The sequence below is a fragment of the Agelaius phoeniceus genome, chromosome Z (assembly GCF_051311805.1).
Source record: "Agelaius phoeniceus isolate bAgePho1 chromosome Z, bAgePho1.hap1, whole genome shotgun sequence".
Taxonomy (NCBI): domain Eukaryota; kingdom Metazoa; phylum Chordata; class Aves; order Passeriformes; family Icteridae; genus Agelaius; species Agelaius phoeniceus.
This window is the reverse complement of record NC_135303.1, coordinates 77,722,494-77,738,437: the sequence shown is the minus strand read 5'-3', so window position 1 is coordinate 77,738,437 and position 15,944 is coordinate 77,722,494. Positions and strand designations below refer to the sequence as shown.

The 15,944-nt window shown below is 41.6% G+C and overlaps 1 protein-coding gene across 1 annotated transcript in view; it reads left to right on the top strand.

Moving 5' to 3' along the window:
- Positions 1–7,617: 7,617 nt before the first annotated feature.
- The window catches only part of ITGA2 (integrin subunit alpha 2), a 67,746-nt gene continuing 59,419 nt past the window's right edge, over positions 7,618–15,944 (top strand). Inside the window, exon 1 of the mRNA XM_054652161.2 lies at positions 7,618–7,765. Coding sequence (XP_054508136.2) covers positions 7,720–7,765 — 46 coding nt within the window. The 5' untranslated portion in view covers positions 7,618–7,719. The remainder of the gene's footprint in view (positions 7,766–15,944) is intronic.

The window sequence follows — 15,944 nt, the reverse complement described above, 5'->3', positions numbered from 1 at the left end:
TAACATTCTGTCTCTGCGGCCTCTTAGCTTCTCAGAAGAAAAAATCCTAAAGAAAGGATTTTTAGTGAAAAGATGTCTGCGACAGATATCCTCAGTTTTCCCTGAAGAGTGTTTGAAATTCAGCAATTCTGTGTCAGTAGACATAGTCTGAGAAATGTAAATTTCTTTCTATCATTTTGGAGAACAGACCAAGAAATCTTTGTCATTTTTCTTTTCTCATGGTCCAAACTAATAGCCATTAATAGGTCACGTTTTTGGATGCCAGCTCATAAAATCCCAGTGACAGAAGCCTACTACTCCAGCCTCAGCCATTTTACACTGTGCCAGAATAGATGCTGTTGCATCTCAAAACCTTTAAGATTCAGGTAAAATTTCCAATGACCCTGTTAGCCAGGAAAAAAAAAAGAGTTCTGGTGAGTAAGGTTTTGAAAATCTTAGGAATCTCAGAAACTACTGAATTGCTTTTTGCTGTTAATTTGGAGCACGTACCAAAGTTAACTCTGTGTCCTGGCTCCTATGTGTCATGAATTCCCAGTATTTGGAAAATTGCCTATAGAACCCAGCCAACAAATATTAGAGAGTAACATATGCTTCATAACATGCTGCTACAACATAGTTCATGGAATCATAGAATCATTAAGTTTGGAAAAGCCCTCCAAATTATCAAGTTCACCCTTTGACAATACGGTATCAAGCAAGCCACAGCACAAAGTGCCATGTCCAGTCATTTCTTGAGCACCACCAGGGATAGTGATTCTACCATCTCCCTGGGTAGCCCATCCCAATGCTTAACCATCTATTCTGTGAAAAAATTCTCCCTGGTTTCTAATCTAAATCTCCCCTGGAGAAGCTTGAACTTATGTACTCTCATCCTCCCACTGGTTTCCTGGGAGAAGAAGCTGACCCCCACCTGGCCAGAGCCCCTTTTCAGGCAGTGGTGGACAGTGATAAGGTCTCCCCTGAGCCTCCTTTTCTCCAGGATAAACACCCCCAGCTCCCTCAGCTGCTCCTCACAGCACTTGTGCCCCAGCCCCTGCCCCAGCTCCATTGCCCTTCTCTGGACTCTCTCCAGCCCCTCAGTGCCTTTCCTGCAGTGAGGGCCCAGAGCTGGACCCAGCACTGGAGGTGAGGCCTCAGCAGTGCCCAGCACAGGGGGACAATCCCTGCCCTGGCCCTGCTGGCCACAGCATTGCTGATCCAGGCCAGGATGCCATTGGCCTTCTTGGCCACCTGGGCACAGCCTGCCTCATGTTCAGCTGCTCTCACCAGCACCCCCAGGTCCTTTCCAGCCACTCTGCCCCAGCCTGTGGCACTGCCTGGGGCTGTTGTGACCCAAGGGCAGGACCTGGCACTTGGCCTTGTTGAACCTCACACCATTGGCCTCAGCCCATGATCCAGCCTGCCCAGATCCCTCTGCAGAGCCTTTCCTGCCCTCCAGCAATCCCACCCAAATTGGTGTCACCTGCAAACTGACTGAGTGCCCCCAACCACTTATCAAGGTCATTGGTCAAGCAGAACTGGCCCCAGTACTGAGACCTGGGGAAATAGCACTAGTGACCAAATAAAATCTACAGAACATGCACACCTTTGCACATGGCCTAATGGCACCATTTCAGTCATGTGCCACCAACCCTCAAAGGGGTCATGTCCTCTCTTTGCACATGGCCTCTCTTTCATGACCATCCCACCAGTCCTTCATGCAAAGAACTTTCAGATTTTATTCCAGTTTTTGAGGGCTGGCCTGTTGGTTTCTTCCAGGACAAATTTTCTTTGAAAATGAATAAGATTTTTGCAAACTGGTAAGGAATGCATTATAAAAACATTAATAACAAAAGGAAGACAAAGGAAAAACTCCATTCTTTGTTGAACTCAATGGGGGAAGATGAGGAAAAGGTTGATATCTTTAATGCCTTCTTTGCTTCAGTCTTCAACTGTAAGACCAGTGATCATCAGGGCAACCGGCCCCCTGAGCTGCTGGACAGGGATGGGGAGAAGAACAGACCCCTGCAATCCAGGAGGAAGTAGTCAGTGACCTGCTGTGCCCCTCAGACAATGGGACCAGACGGGATTCACCCAAGGGTACTGAGGGAACAGTCAGAAGAGTTTGCCAAGACATTCTTCATCACTGATTGTCAGTTCTAGCTACCTGGGGATGTCCACAGATGACTGGAGGTTGGCCATTGTGATTCCATGCACAGGAAGATAGTTTCACATATCTTCCCTCCATGCTGGAAGGAAGATATGTGAAACTACCGGTTTGTCAGCCTGACCTTGGTCCCAGGGAAGGTTATGGAATAGATCTTCTTGAGTGCGATCACACAGCATTTACAGGACAGCCTGTAGGGATCAGAGGGATAACAGGTTTAGGAAAGGCAGACCCTGCCTGATCTCCTTTGATGGCCTGGTGACACACCTGATGGATGAGGGAAAGGCTGTTGATGTTGTCTACCTGGAGTTCAGTAAAGCTTTTGACACTGTCTCCCACAGCATTCCCCTGGAAAAGCTGGCAGCCCATGGCTTGGACAGGAGCACTCTGTGCTGGGTTAGGAACTGGCTGGATGGGCCCAGAGAGTGGTGGTAAATGGTGCTGCATCCAGCTGGGGCCAGTCACTCTTGGGCTTCCACAAGTCTCACTGTTAGGCACAGTTCTGTTCAATATGTTTATTATCCTGATCAATATCTTAAAGATTTGGATGAGGATATTGACTATATCCTTACTAAATCCAGAGTCTATACCAAGTTGGGTGAGAGTGTTGATCTCCTGGAGGGCAGGAAGGCCCTGCAGAGGGATCTGGGCAGGCTGGATCATGGGCTGAGGCCAATGGTGTGAGGTTCAACAAGGCCAAGTGCCAGGTCCTGCCCTTGGGTCACAACAGCCCCAGGCAGTGCCACAGGCTGGGGCAGAGTGGCTGGAAAGGACCTGGGGGTGCTGGTGAGAGCAGCTGAACATGAGGCAGGCTGTGCCCAGGTGGCCAAGAAGGCCAATGGCATCCTGGCCTGGATCAGCAATGCTGTGGCCAGCAGGGCCAGGGCAGGGATTGTCCCCCTGTGCTGGGCACTGCTGAGGCCTCACCTCCACTGCTGTGTCCAGCTCTGGGCCCTCACTGCAGGAAAGGCACGGAGGGGCTGGAGAGAGTCCAGAGAAGGGCAATGGAGCTGGGGCAGGGGCTGGGGCACAAGTGCTGTGAGGAGTGACTGAGGGAGCTGGGGGTGTTTATCCTGGAGAAAAGGAGGCTCAGGGGGGACCTTATCACTCCCTGTTAGGAGACTGGCTGGATGGGTGTCAATCTCTTCTGCCATTCAAGCAGTGGGAGGATGAGAGGACATAAGTTCAAGCTGCATCAGGAGAGGTTGAAATTGGACATCAGGAGGTATTTCTTCACAGAAAGGGTGATTAGACATTGGAATAGGCTTGATCATCTCAAATTCTTTTCCGATTTAATTGATTCTGTGATAATGTGAATGTTTTTTTAGAGTCTATTAGAAAACACATGATCACATTACCACATTTTTTCCACCTCCTTTCTGATGTTTCATCTTTTACTCAAGGTTTGTAGCTAATCCTACAAAATGTAGCAAATAACCAGGAAAGAATAGGTCCAGTTCAGCAGTTACAGATATACTAAAAGATTTCTTTTATATTCAATATTTCTTTTCATTAGCTTCACACATCCAAATTGCAATCTTAGAAGGAAAGAAGAGGGAAAACAAATCCATCACAAAGTAATGCAGTAAGACTAAAATATTTCCCACATAATTAGTTAAAAATTCAGAGGGATTCAGTGGAAATTGTTAAGGGAGTCGGGTTTGCTAAAAGATATCTACCAAATTCTTGAGCAAGTTTTGATGGCAGGCAAATAAAAAGTAATAATTTTTTTTTAATTCCAAAAAAATCCAAACAATTATGAAGTTTACAAAACAAAAATGGTCAGAAACATAAACAAAGGCATATTCTAAGGAAATAGAGGCTCATGTCTTTTCATTGGATACTTCTAAATCGTGACTAATATATATTTTAAAGATAAACACTATTTTTAAGAGTTCTTGTGGTTATTGGAGCTGTGTCAAGGTTAAATGCTTTGGTAATTGGAGTAGCACATCAACTGCTCCAGAGACCCTGAATTTACATAGGTTGTGTTGGTGGCCTGTGCTGCAGGACCTCACTTTTGAGACCACAGGTGAATGGAACACTTCTCCACTGGCTTCACTACATCCCATTCATATTATTTCCCCATGACAGATTTAAGCTTTTCTTATCTGAAAAAAGAATTGGTAAAAATATGTATTTTTTATATGCATATATATTCTGTGCTGAGTAGAACACAGTTCAGTCAATACAGCAAGAGGCAGGTAAGCATATGCTGGTATTCCAGAGTAGGAATTCCAGAGTGGTGCTGTGCATCAAGACCAAGACTGGAGAGTTCCTGTGTAGCACTTTGAAATGATTGAACCAAAGTTGCAAAAAGCATTAAAAAGGTGTGGTTTGCACATTAGCATAGCAAAGTGCTGTTTTGTCCTCTGCTTATTCCCTATGTGATACCTAAAATGCCATTAGTGTATTTTTGACCTTTTCCAGTTTTATTTCAAAACTGAATTATTACTAATGTCTAAACTACATCCTCACAGCTAATTTTAACATTTCCTTTATAGATTTGGGGTTTTTTTTAGTAGCTTGTTCTTTTTCCTTCAGTGGAGCTCTTAATGTAACATTTCTGTTATAGACACCATGTTTCTGCTAAAAACAATAACTAATATTTGTAGCCGTTTCCTCTAGCATCTCCAGACAAATCAAAGAGTGACCTGGAGCCATTCATCTTGGCTTTCTATGTGTAAATTGGTCATTTTCCCAAGATTTCCTCCCTGAAACACATTAACAGATAACTGCTGAGTTTTGAACACCACAGAAACTCTGATGCTCTGGTCAGCCCTTGCAAATGACAAAAAATGGAGAGACCAGTATATTTCTCTGAGAAGGCTGGCATTAATTTGAACATTTTTTATCACATTAAAAAGCTAGAACATGCATAAATTGTAAAATTGATCATTAAGTACGTGTTCACCAGAATAACTTTTAAAAGCAAGATTTCTTCATTATCTTCACTCTGCAACTTCTATTTTTTTTTTCATGAAAATGCAAAAACTGTAGTGATCTTGTCATAGTGATCAAGCAACCTACTTCACACAGTCCTTACTGTGAAAAAGTTTGTTTGGCCCTTGATAACAAAATAGTTTATTCTAATGTGCACACTGTATTTTCATAGAACCAAGCCTGAAACTTTGCAAATAAGCTCAGGCAGATACGGTGGTTTTGGCAAGTGTCCCTATGATCAGTGACTAGCAGACATGACAAGGTGCTATAAAACATCATTAAACAACAAACACGTGTACAGCAAAGGGTGTGTATCAGACACCATTTTATAGTGCAGAGATAAGGAGCACTAACCAAACTGTTCTCTGAGTAATTTGATTATCAGTGTAGGTGAACAATAGTAAATAATAACTTCCCTGAAGGTGTGCAATATATGTATAAAATTTCTGAAGTGAGTCAAAAAAGGTGAAATATCACACAATAGAAAAACTCTTGTTTCCTATAATATGCAAAGTACAGTTCAGGATTATATGAGAAGGTTGTTATCAAATGGTTTATAATAATTTAAAACAAAAGCATTAATTAAGGGAGTATTGTTGAAGAATACAGTAATTGCCACAGTATTTATTTGCCTACAGTCTATTCTTTGTAAACACTGAAGAATGTTGGTCTTAGAAGCAGCACCCTGGGAGACAGCCTTTGAGTGTGAGAAATTATTCTTCAACATTGTATCTGGATGAGAAAGAAAGTTTCATATCCTAAGGATATATTTATAATTAGAATGATGTAACTGAATCAAAGACATTGTTTCTTAGGAAACTGAGACATTAGTCTGGGGAGGTTATTTTAGGGTGGGGCAGAGGGCAAGTCTAGGTTTATTCCATTATTAAGAAACCATTTTTCTCTATGATGTGGGGGTTTTTTTGTTATTGATTTTTATTGTCCTTTCATCAGTATTTATTAATTATGTTCTTCTTATTCCTTGTGGAAGTATAGATTTTCCTTTCCCTTGTCCTGGAGTGGCACATACATGTATACACAGTACAGATGGAAAGAAAAGCTCCCATGGCTGCTCTTCTCATCACAATTTTCCCACTGGTCCCTGGACTAGTCTGGGTGCTGAAGGTGGTGTTACTGCTTCAATATCTGCACTTTGCTGCCAGAGTGTCTGCAGGTCTCCTGTCACGCCGTGCAAGGGAAACAGAGTGCTCGTGAGTTGTCCCTGGTGATGACTGACCAGGGACTTTGGAGTTCAGCAGTGACAGTGTTTTGGGAAGTGAGCACTTGTACAAGTTCTTGCATTAGCCTGGGTAACACTCCTGTGAGTCCTATAAAGTTATTACATTAAAGAATCCAATGTAAATTATACAAAGACAGGTCCCTGCTGCACTTCCATCAAGTGGATTTTATCATCCTGGTGGAGATTTCTTTAACAGCATGATGTCCACATAAAACCCATGTCCAAAAAATCCTGTTGAAAACCACCTGCTGACAAATGCTGAGAAATTTCTTCATTTTAATTTATAGCTCTGTTTCCAAAGGTTAAAAACAAATAAGAAGCTGAGAGAATACATTTGCTCCTTAAACAATAGCTACAGTTTTTCACACCTAAATGGCCATGACCTAGATGGCAAGGAGGGTGAAGGAAGGAAGCTTTTTCATTTCAATTTTCCAGGCCAACTGTCTTTTTCATTACACAATGTTAATGCCAAGAAGTTCAAATTATTCAGCAGAATTCATTGTACAAAATAAAATACATTCCGTATGAAAAGGTAGTGCCATAAATTTCGATATTTACTGGAACTGTGGGATGGAGAAAATGCATGTTTCTCAAATACTCTGCACATACAGTATTCAAACAGTACTGACAAGACTAGGTAGACTGAAAGCTTCACAGCACCTTGCATAAGAACCCTTTCTGATTGCTTAGGAAGTCAAAGTCCTTATCTCCCGATTTTTGCTGGCTTTGATTCTCTTTGTCTACCTGGATATTGGCCTGGCATTTAAGGAAACACAGGCAGTTATTTCGCCTAGACAATACATCCTCACCATCAGTGCCAAGTTCGAGACAGTTGTGTGGCAAGGCTTCTGGATCCTGTTTCACTCCTGCATATCTGGGGGCATATTCTGCAAAAATTTCATTTAAAGAAGAAGATATAGACTCAGTGTCATCGAACGTGCAATTTAATAGGAAAAAGAGGCATCCCCAATCCTCCAAACCGCTGTTGCCCGGGGTACCCAGGGCGGGGGTGGTAAGTGTCCCGATCCCGGAGCCCCCCTTGGGCACGCAGCCTTGGGCAGCGCCAGGGCTGCCTTGGGCCGAGCGCGGGGGGCTCTCCTCCAGGCAGTAAAACCAGGAGGGAGCAGAGTGGGGCAACCCGGCGGCAGAGCCTGCAGGGGACGGCACCGCCGGCTGCGCCCGCGGAGCGAGGGGCGGGGGACGGGAGGAGCGGCCTCCGGCCCCTCCGCGGCCGTGGAACCGCAGGGGGCGTGGAGGAGGAGGAGGAGGAGGAAAAGAAGGAGGAGGAGGAAGAGTATTTGGGGGCGGCTCGGAGCAGGTGGCGCTCAGTGTCGCCCTGGGAAGCGGCCAGCTCGGAGCGGCCCCGGCCTGACCCCGCAGCGCGCCGGCCATGGGCTCCGCGGGCGCGGCGCTGCCGCCCCTGCTCCTGGCGCTGGGTACGTCTGTCTGTCCGTCCCGCCGCTCCGGGAAGCAAGAGAGGAAGGAGGGAAGGAGGGAGGGAAGATCCAGCGGCGGGCGCGAGGTGCGGAGCGGGGGCGGCCCCTCCCGCGCCGCCGGGCCGGGCGCAGACGCGCGGAGGGTGCGCGGCTGCGGGCGCGGGCGGGCGCGGTGCCTCGGCGGCGATCTTAAAGCAGGTTAAACTCCTGGAGTGGCGTGGATTTCACTTTGCCGTAAAATGGACTCTCTGTGTGTGTGCGCTGGAGCGGAGGGAACGGGGAATGTGTGAATTTAGGATTCTATGATGATTATACCTTTTTAGGCGCGAAGATGATGTTCCCTTTGTGAATGCTGCTCCTATTTGCAGGAGTTCTCTAGGTCTGTTACTACACTGTTGGGCAGATGTCGCTCCTTGGACAAGGATAGGGAAACTTGGACCATCTCCTCCTTCTCTTGGCTAACTTAATTACCATTACATCTATTTTCCTGGGAACTATAAGCAATCATATTCACTTGCCATGAGCAAATTCCCAGGCAGTTTCAGAGTTTTAATATTACTGTATACTCTCAAAAACCCTTAATTAGCAAGTCATCGAAGAGGCAGCATGAAAATGAGTTTTCACTGATGAGCTGTTCTAACTTGTTCTCTCGGTAACTATAGCGAACACTGCAGTGGAATGTGTGGCTGCAGGGTATGAAATAAAATACAAAAATATTAACCTGTGATGTGATATATAGAACAAAAACAACCTGACAATTTTTTTTTTTTTTAAGTAAAAATTCTGAAAAGTACTAGTGGGCAAAACATTCCACCGTGTACTTTTGCCTAATCTCTCCTTTTTTCTCCTGGTTACAGCTACTGAAAACCAGGACCATTAGCATTCACTGTAATTCATGGGCTCTTAAGACTTGCAAAGGTTGTAGTGCTGAAAGCAGAAGATAAGGCTGATTGTGAGAGGAGAATTCCCCTGGCATTTTGAATGACAGAAGTGGGATAGGTCTACTTCGTTCAGGCACTACCCATGATTTATCTCAATTTATACATATGAAAGCTGTCATAATTTTGATGTGTCATGACATTTGATGTTAGTGGATACAATTACTGAGTTAATACTTGCTAAGGCCTTTTTGATCTTGTTGGAGGAGCAACAAAAGTTTCAGGACAGGAGAGCTTTCATCAAGTGTTTTTAGAGTTCTGCTATGGTGGTACTCTTGTAGCTCTCCCACAATAATTTTCAAGTTGTTTGAATTCTAGTGAACTGGTTTACTTTCAAAGGTGATATTCTTAAATTTAATTGGGATAGCTTGACTGAATTAGTCTTTACTTCTGGAAAATATTCCAAATTATTCCAGACTTGATTTTATGTCAGTATATTAACTTCTGAATTATCAGCTGTATTAAATGGGTCACATGAGGTGCTTTGCTGTGTCTCTAAATTCAACTAAAAATAGTGCAACAGTGAAGTAGTGGGTTACTCTTTGCTGATGTGTACTTTCATGTCTGGAAAGTAATTAAGATTTTGTAGATGCTACAAGAAGAAGAGATCTGAAACAGAACTATCATTTTGATAGCATGACTTTGCTACCAACCTTGTTAATTGTTGACCAAAAAGTGTATAGCATGGAGAAGTAGATTATGTCAAGAGGAGTAAATGATGCATTAACAGGGCAACCTATGCAGCAAAGCCGGAAGCTTTTCTGTTGCTACATGCTGTGGATAGATTTGCCACATCCAGTTCTTTAAATTTACATTTTAAGAATGCATTTTTTTTCCTTATCCTCTTCATAAAAGTCAGAGCCAAAACAGCCCAGCTCTCTCTGAGAGTGAAGCCAGTGGAAAATACAGTAGCTTTCCTGGGCTCAATTCTGGTAACATTTTCTTTGGAAAGCTCTAGTGCCCTCATGCTTCAGAGGAGATATTTGAAATTTGGCAGGAAGGCACTATTTGCATTGTCTACCCAAATTTGGCCAGGTAACAAGTCCATGCAAAACTGTATTCCTCTGGAAAGAAATGCATTTTTATCAGCTAGATTCAAAGTTAATTTATGTCCACTTTGTTGTGCACCTTAGTCAGATGTTTCTGTGTCAGGTCTTAGATCTACATCTGCAAATGCAAAAAATTTCTCTCTTGATATCTCATGTTATTTGTTATATTTAAAGCAATATCCATTGTTGTTTAAGTCACTCTTCTTTCCAGTTTGCTTTTGGATGGTGGTCTCCTGACTGTCTGTACTGTGTGCTCTTAACTATTTCCTGGGCTTCAGATGAACCAGCTTGTTTTTCTTTTTATAAGAATAATTAACTTCAGAGTGAGTTATCATGTGATAGTGTTGGAGTACCATACATAGGGGAGGAAGTAAAATTTGGGGTGACCTCGCCTATACTATCTCAGCAAGCCTTCATATTGAAGCCTAACATGCACCTTCCTCCAGCAACCCAGGGTGTGAATGATACAACTCTTAGCACATTCATAAAATCTCCAGTCTGTGAAATACACATCCCTTGAACTCTTTAATTCTGAAATGAACACTTACCGCGACACAAGGGTTATGTCTTTTGGGCTACGGGTCTACCACATGAGTGCCATGGATTCTCAAGTCTCTCTGTGGGACCCAGGCAGACTGAAGGAGGAAACAGGTCTACCTGAAATTGGGCTCTCTGTGTAGAATAGAGAGTTTCCAATGATGGAAATTCTTGTAATAGGCTGTAAGGCCCTATGGAGGAATAGGACACCCTACTTACAGACTCTTTTTCTTCAGTATGCTTTTGTTTAATTGGGGATGGAAGCTGTGATAATGGCATTTAACATGCAAAAGTTGGAAAGTGCCCAGAGTAAGTTGGCCACCTGGATTTGTCTCTTTTGCACATCAGTACACCATGCTGTCACCGCCTATGAACAGAGAAAGATGGTGTGATCAGATAATGAGCTGGAACTCCTGCCTTGCTTAGTTTTGAAATTAGAAAGTCGTCTAATGAATGAGAATTAAATGTAGGATTAAGATAAATAAATTTCTTTTTTTTTCCTTACAAAAGTGGATTCTTTCTCACTCTCTCTCTCTCTCTTTTTTTTTTCCCGCAAAAGCTGAGTACAATTTCAGACGAGTCATTTAAATCAAATCTTTGACATGTGGTTGGAGCTTTTGTGTTCTTCTCTTTCTCTTTGCTCAGCCAGGGGTTCTCAAAACTGAAGCTGCGTTTTCACGATCTGGTTAAGCTGACCTGAATGTGGAGCTGACGCTGCAAGGACATTTCATCCACTCCTGTTTGCATGTTTCCACCGGTTTCTCTGTGCTATCTATGTCTTAGTCTCGGGAACAGGTCAGGGACCCATTTGCTTAAATAATTTTTCCCCCTTTGAGCCAGGTTAGTTTTAGAGATGAGCTAAACTGATCCTGCTCACTTGAGCAATTTATTTGTTAGTGCTGGCATAGGGTACAGTCAGAACTCGTGGCCAGAGGAGGGAGGAAAGCTGGAAAAGTCTCTTTCACTTGTAGCTGTCACTTCCACTGGCTTGAGCTGGTTGTGCAAGTGCATCTTGATGTGCAAAACTGCTCTGTATTCACTGCTGTGACTGAAGTAAATGGAAATTGTATTTTAAATGAAAAAATTTAAGGGTTTAGCTGTATCACTAGATATCCAAAAGTGGTATGTTTTTTATGGAGGTAAGGATGCTCTCTCATTTCACTCGAGTGTTGAAAAATAAATCCTCTGTCACATGCAAATACTTAAATGTTTATTTTCAATGTATGTAGGCAATAATCAACAAGGAAGCTGCTAAGATTAAAATAATATACATTAAAGGACATGGCAATTTACAAAGCAGAATGGACTAAACTGATACCTGAATAACAAATGGAAACAGAACATTTGGTGCAATAAATGAAGCTAAAAGTTGGGGTGAAAATGCTTTCAACATGCAATCATGCACACCATGTTAAATCTGTACAGCCTATTTTGATTTCTGCCTTTCTCCCTCTTTGTGATCATCTGTTGATACCTTGATGTTTTATTATCATATTAGTGAGTAATGTTAATGTTTAAAATTATTCTGTAATCTGAAGATGGCTTGAAAGAAGGACCTAAACATGAACTCTTCTTAAAGTAAACCTGTTTCTAGTTTTTCCTTTTTTCTGAGGTGGCAAGAAGTAGCAGCACTACTATGTATTATTTTTGGAGTTTTGCCTTTCACAGCACCGCAGATTGAAGTAAGGCTTCATTCATACTGCATTACAGGACTTGTATTTTGTATTATGTTTATTTTAGAAAGCATACAGGCTACTACCATCAGACACCTAAACACATTAACAGTTAATATTTATTTGTGCATAATTTGGTCAAAGTCAACATGAGATCCTACCAACAAGTTTTAACTGTGTGCTGCCTCTCTCTGAAACAACATGTGAATTGTTCTTTGCTTTTTTGATTCAGTATCACAGCACTTTAATTTAAGAAGTTAAAGTAGTAAAAGTACAGCTACTCCTTTTTTTCATTGTGCTTCCTAGCCACTACATAAATATTATCCATTGTGGTCTTTCTTCACTATTGTAATTTTGAATGAATGAAAGTGGGGTTTGTATGTACTTCATGTGATGTATTTTCATGAGGGCTAATAACTGGAACTACCAGTGTAATGTCTTAATGTCAAAACAGCTAAGTGTGAATAAAATACTTTCCTTTAAGATTAATGCAGGTAAAAGGGAGTTTCTGCATCTCCAGATGAGTAAAGCAAGTCATTTTCCCCAGCAGAAATCTTGTGCAGCCTCTATCCAGTGTTGTTATTTTCATTTAAAGGTTTCCTTTGTTAGGCTCTGTGCAGGCTGGTTCCCATTTCCATGGTGACCGTGCTGAAATGCAGACAGGACACAGACTGGTTTCTCATCGGCACAGCCATGCACTTGCATACCAACACATGTTATCTGCTTGGCTTAGGACATTTCCATTAGCAGTTTGAATGTTTAGAGCTTCTTTTCTCTGGAGCTTTTAGACCACATAGTGGTCTGGATACTACACAGTGTTGGGATTTCAGACCCTGTGCAGCGAGACAGAACAAGTCGACAAGCTTATTTTTTTGTGTAAATAATTTGGCTCTACTGTTCCAATTTAAATTACTCAAGGACATCAGAGAACTGTCTGAGCCTTAGTTTTCTCTTAAAAGTGATAACACAGAAAGATGTTTATTTATAAACCGTTAGGTGGAAGACTGACATATATCTGTGCTAAATAGTTATGGGAACATACCCCTTCTTAAGGCACTGCTAAAAGGATAATAAAAGTAAGTGAGTGTGAATTACACAGGATAAATGGTGTCTTCTCTCTATATTGGTCGAGTGTGAGTATGTGTCTTTGTGAAGCAATATGCAACAATCTTCTTCCTGCTCATACTGCAATCGTTTTCTGGAGGTGGTGAATACTAAAGGCATTTAGTGGCATTAGTCAATATAAGCATTTCCATCACTTCCAAATAAGGCTGTGATTTCTGAATTGCCAAATAAATTCAATATTCTGAGTGTTGGTAATCATTATTTTGAATTATTCCCTGAGTAGCATTTCAGGATCCTCAGGGGAGAAAATTTTATTTTCTCCTGGGGATGCACATGCTATAAAAAATATAGTAAGACTTGCATATTATTCAGGACTTAAAAGAGCAGGCAAAGAAGAAGGATCAACACAGACTCTTTGAATGAAGGATGAGCAAAGACATTTTGTGTGCAACTGAATGGCATGTGCATGGTTGAATGTCACACATGATGAATGTCACGGATTCTTTTGTCCCTTTCAAATTGCTGTTAGACAGGGTGAAGGGCTTGGAAGTTATGCACAGCCCTGATGGAACTCTTGCCCAATTCCTGATTTATTTTGCCCTTTGCAACCTTCTTCCAAGTTTATCATTCTTCCCTTATATCATACACTTGCATGCCTTTTATTTTTTTCTTAATCACACAAATCTTCTTGCATTACAGGTTATTTCTAAAGGACAGGCAATAAAGAAATCTTGGGGGAAATTACTGTCAACAGCAGGCTTCAGGGAGGAAGTTTTGTGCACAGTATAAATACCTAAGGAAATAGTGGAATTTGAGGATGGAGAGGTGGGTGGAGGGGTGTGAAGGATTGAACTAAATTTTTACCTTTTAACTATATGACAGCTAATATATCTGCCTGTCTAGCTATCTGTCTCAAACTTAGGGGACCTTAAGCAAGAAAAGCTGGCAGTGGTTGATGCTCTGTTAGGACTACAATACAAATGTGTGATGATAAGACTGCAGATGACCAGGCTGTTTCACCCACTGGATTTCCTGGTGAACAACTACCTCAGCCAGCTGCAAGATTGGTGTTCTTACCTGACTGAGGAGTAGCTGCCTTGTGCTAGGTCTGCATGCTAGTGCAGCTAAGGATGCTGTTACTAGAAGTTGTCAACCCAGCACTTTCTGGGGGATGTGCCTGTGCCATGCTCTGTGCTGCCTGCAGTGAGGTAAACCAGTGGAATTAGCTATCAGTGTGTCTAAATTTCCACATGAACAGCAGTCACTTCTCATGATTCCTCAGTTTCTGTGACTGATGTGTTCAAGTTTCCCTTCAGCTGTGAGAGCACACTGGCTGAGAAATTCTACTTCATTATATATTCAGCTTAAAGAACAAAACAGTAAATTACTGCAACTCAGGTCTAAATTTATTCTTGGCTGGTACCATTCTCTTAGCTGAGTGGATGTCTGCGTAGGCAACTCAAGTCAAGAATTTGTGTCCTGGTTTCTTTATAGCAACATGGTAAATAAGGAGAGTAAAACACAAAAGAATCTCCTTGAGGCACCTGTTCAAAGCAGCAGCAAGTGAAATATTACATCCTGAGGCAACTATTACATCCTAGATAGTTACCAAATATCACTGAAGAGGAGGATGTGTGACTCAAATGTCTCTGTGCCTGTATTCTTATTTGAATTTTCTGTTTGAAGATAATATTAATTGCTACCTAAACAATAGCAAAACATTTTATGAAATAATTTTTCAGTGATTCAACTTCCTTACCAGTAAATTCTAATAAGACAATGACGGAAGTCTATAATAATGAATTTTAAAATTATTTTATCCAGTATTCCTACTGTGTAGTATAAAATTCAGTTGTCTTTATATGCAGTATTTTAGATGCACATAGAACAGATTGAATTTAAAATATTAAACTCAGATTTAGCTGAAATTCCTCAAATGATAATTTAGCTAACCTTTTGTGCATAGAAAAAATTTTGGTGCCATAACACTTTCTTTAATTGTGCTCACCAAATAAAGTTCCCATTTAAACATATATTTAGGTCAAATATAAAATAGCAGAAATTATGAAGGAGGAACTCTTAGTAAGATGGGCAAATATAAACTGAGAAAAAATCCAGCAGTGCTGCTCACATAGTCCTTCTGCTAATAATGGTTATCCATTTAACTCTAGCCAAATATCTTTTTGTTTCACTGTTTAAAGTAAATAAAAAGAATAGTAAATAAAAGTAAATAATAGTAAATAGTAAAGAAAAGTAAATAAAAATAAAGAATGAGAGTAGAGCTCTCATTCTTTATTTTTTCTCCCTTTTGTTTTGGGTGGTGGAAGTGGGGGTTGGTACACTTTTTTGGTTTTTGTTTGTTTGTTTGTTTTTGGTTTGGTTTTTTGTTTGTTTTTTGTTTTTGTTTTGTTTGCAGTTTTTTTTGGGGGGGGGGTTGGTTTTGGTTTTTTTGTTGTTGTTGTTGTTTTTTTGTTTTCACTTCCAAGCTGCCAAAAGCCAGTTGATCATATTGAACACTAAAAAAGTACTTGAGTCTCTGGAGTTGTCCTTCTGAGAAGCTGAGAGCTACAATAGACTTTGGTTCTGTGAAGACAAAAAAGCAACTGTTCTGCTTTTGTGGAAGCAAGTATTATCTCCACAAAACTCTTCTTAAATGTACATGGGCCCTTCTCTCTGACCCCAAAATGTACAATGGCTTCATTTTGAAAAAAAAAAAAAAAAAAAAAGATAACTTCCTTCTGAATTCTAACTACAGTATTCTGTCACCAACCTGAGCCCTGGCATCTGGGTAGACCCTGTGTGGTGTGTGGGCTGAGGGCTGGGGGAGTGCCTGCTGCAGCCCCACTTCACCTAAAACATGGTCCCCTGCCCCAGAGTGCAGGGTTGGGTGCCTTGGACTCAGCACTTTAAAATGCAC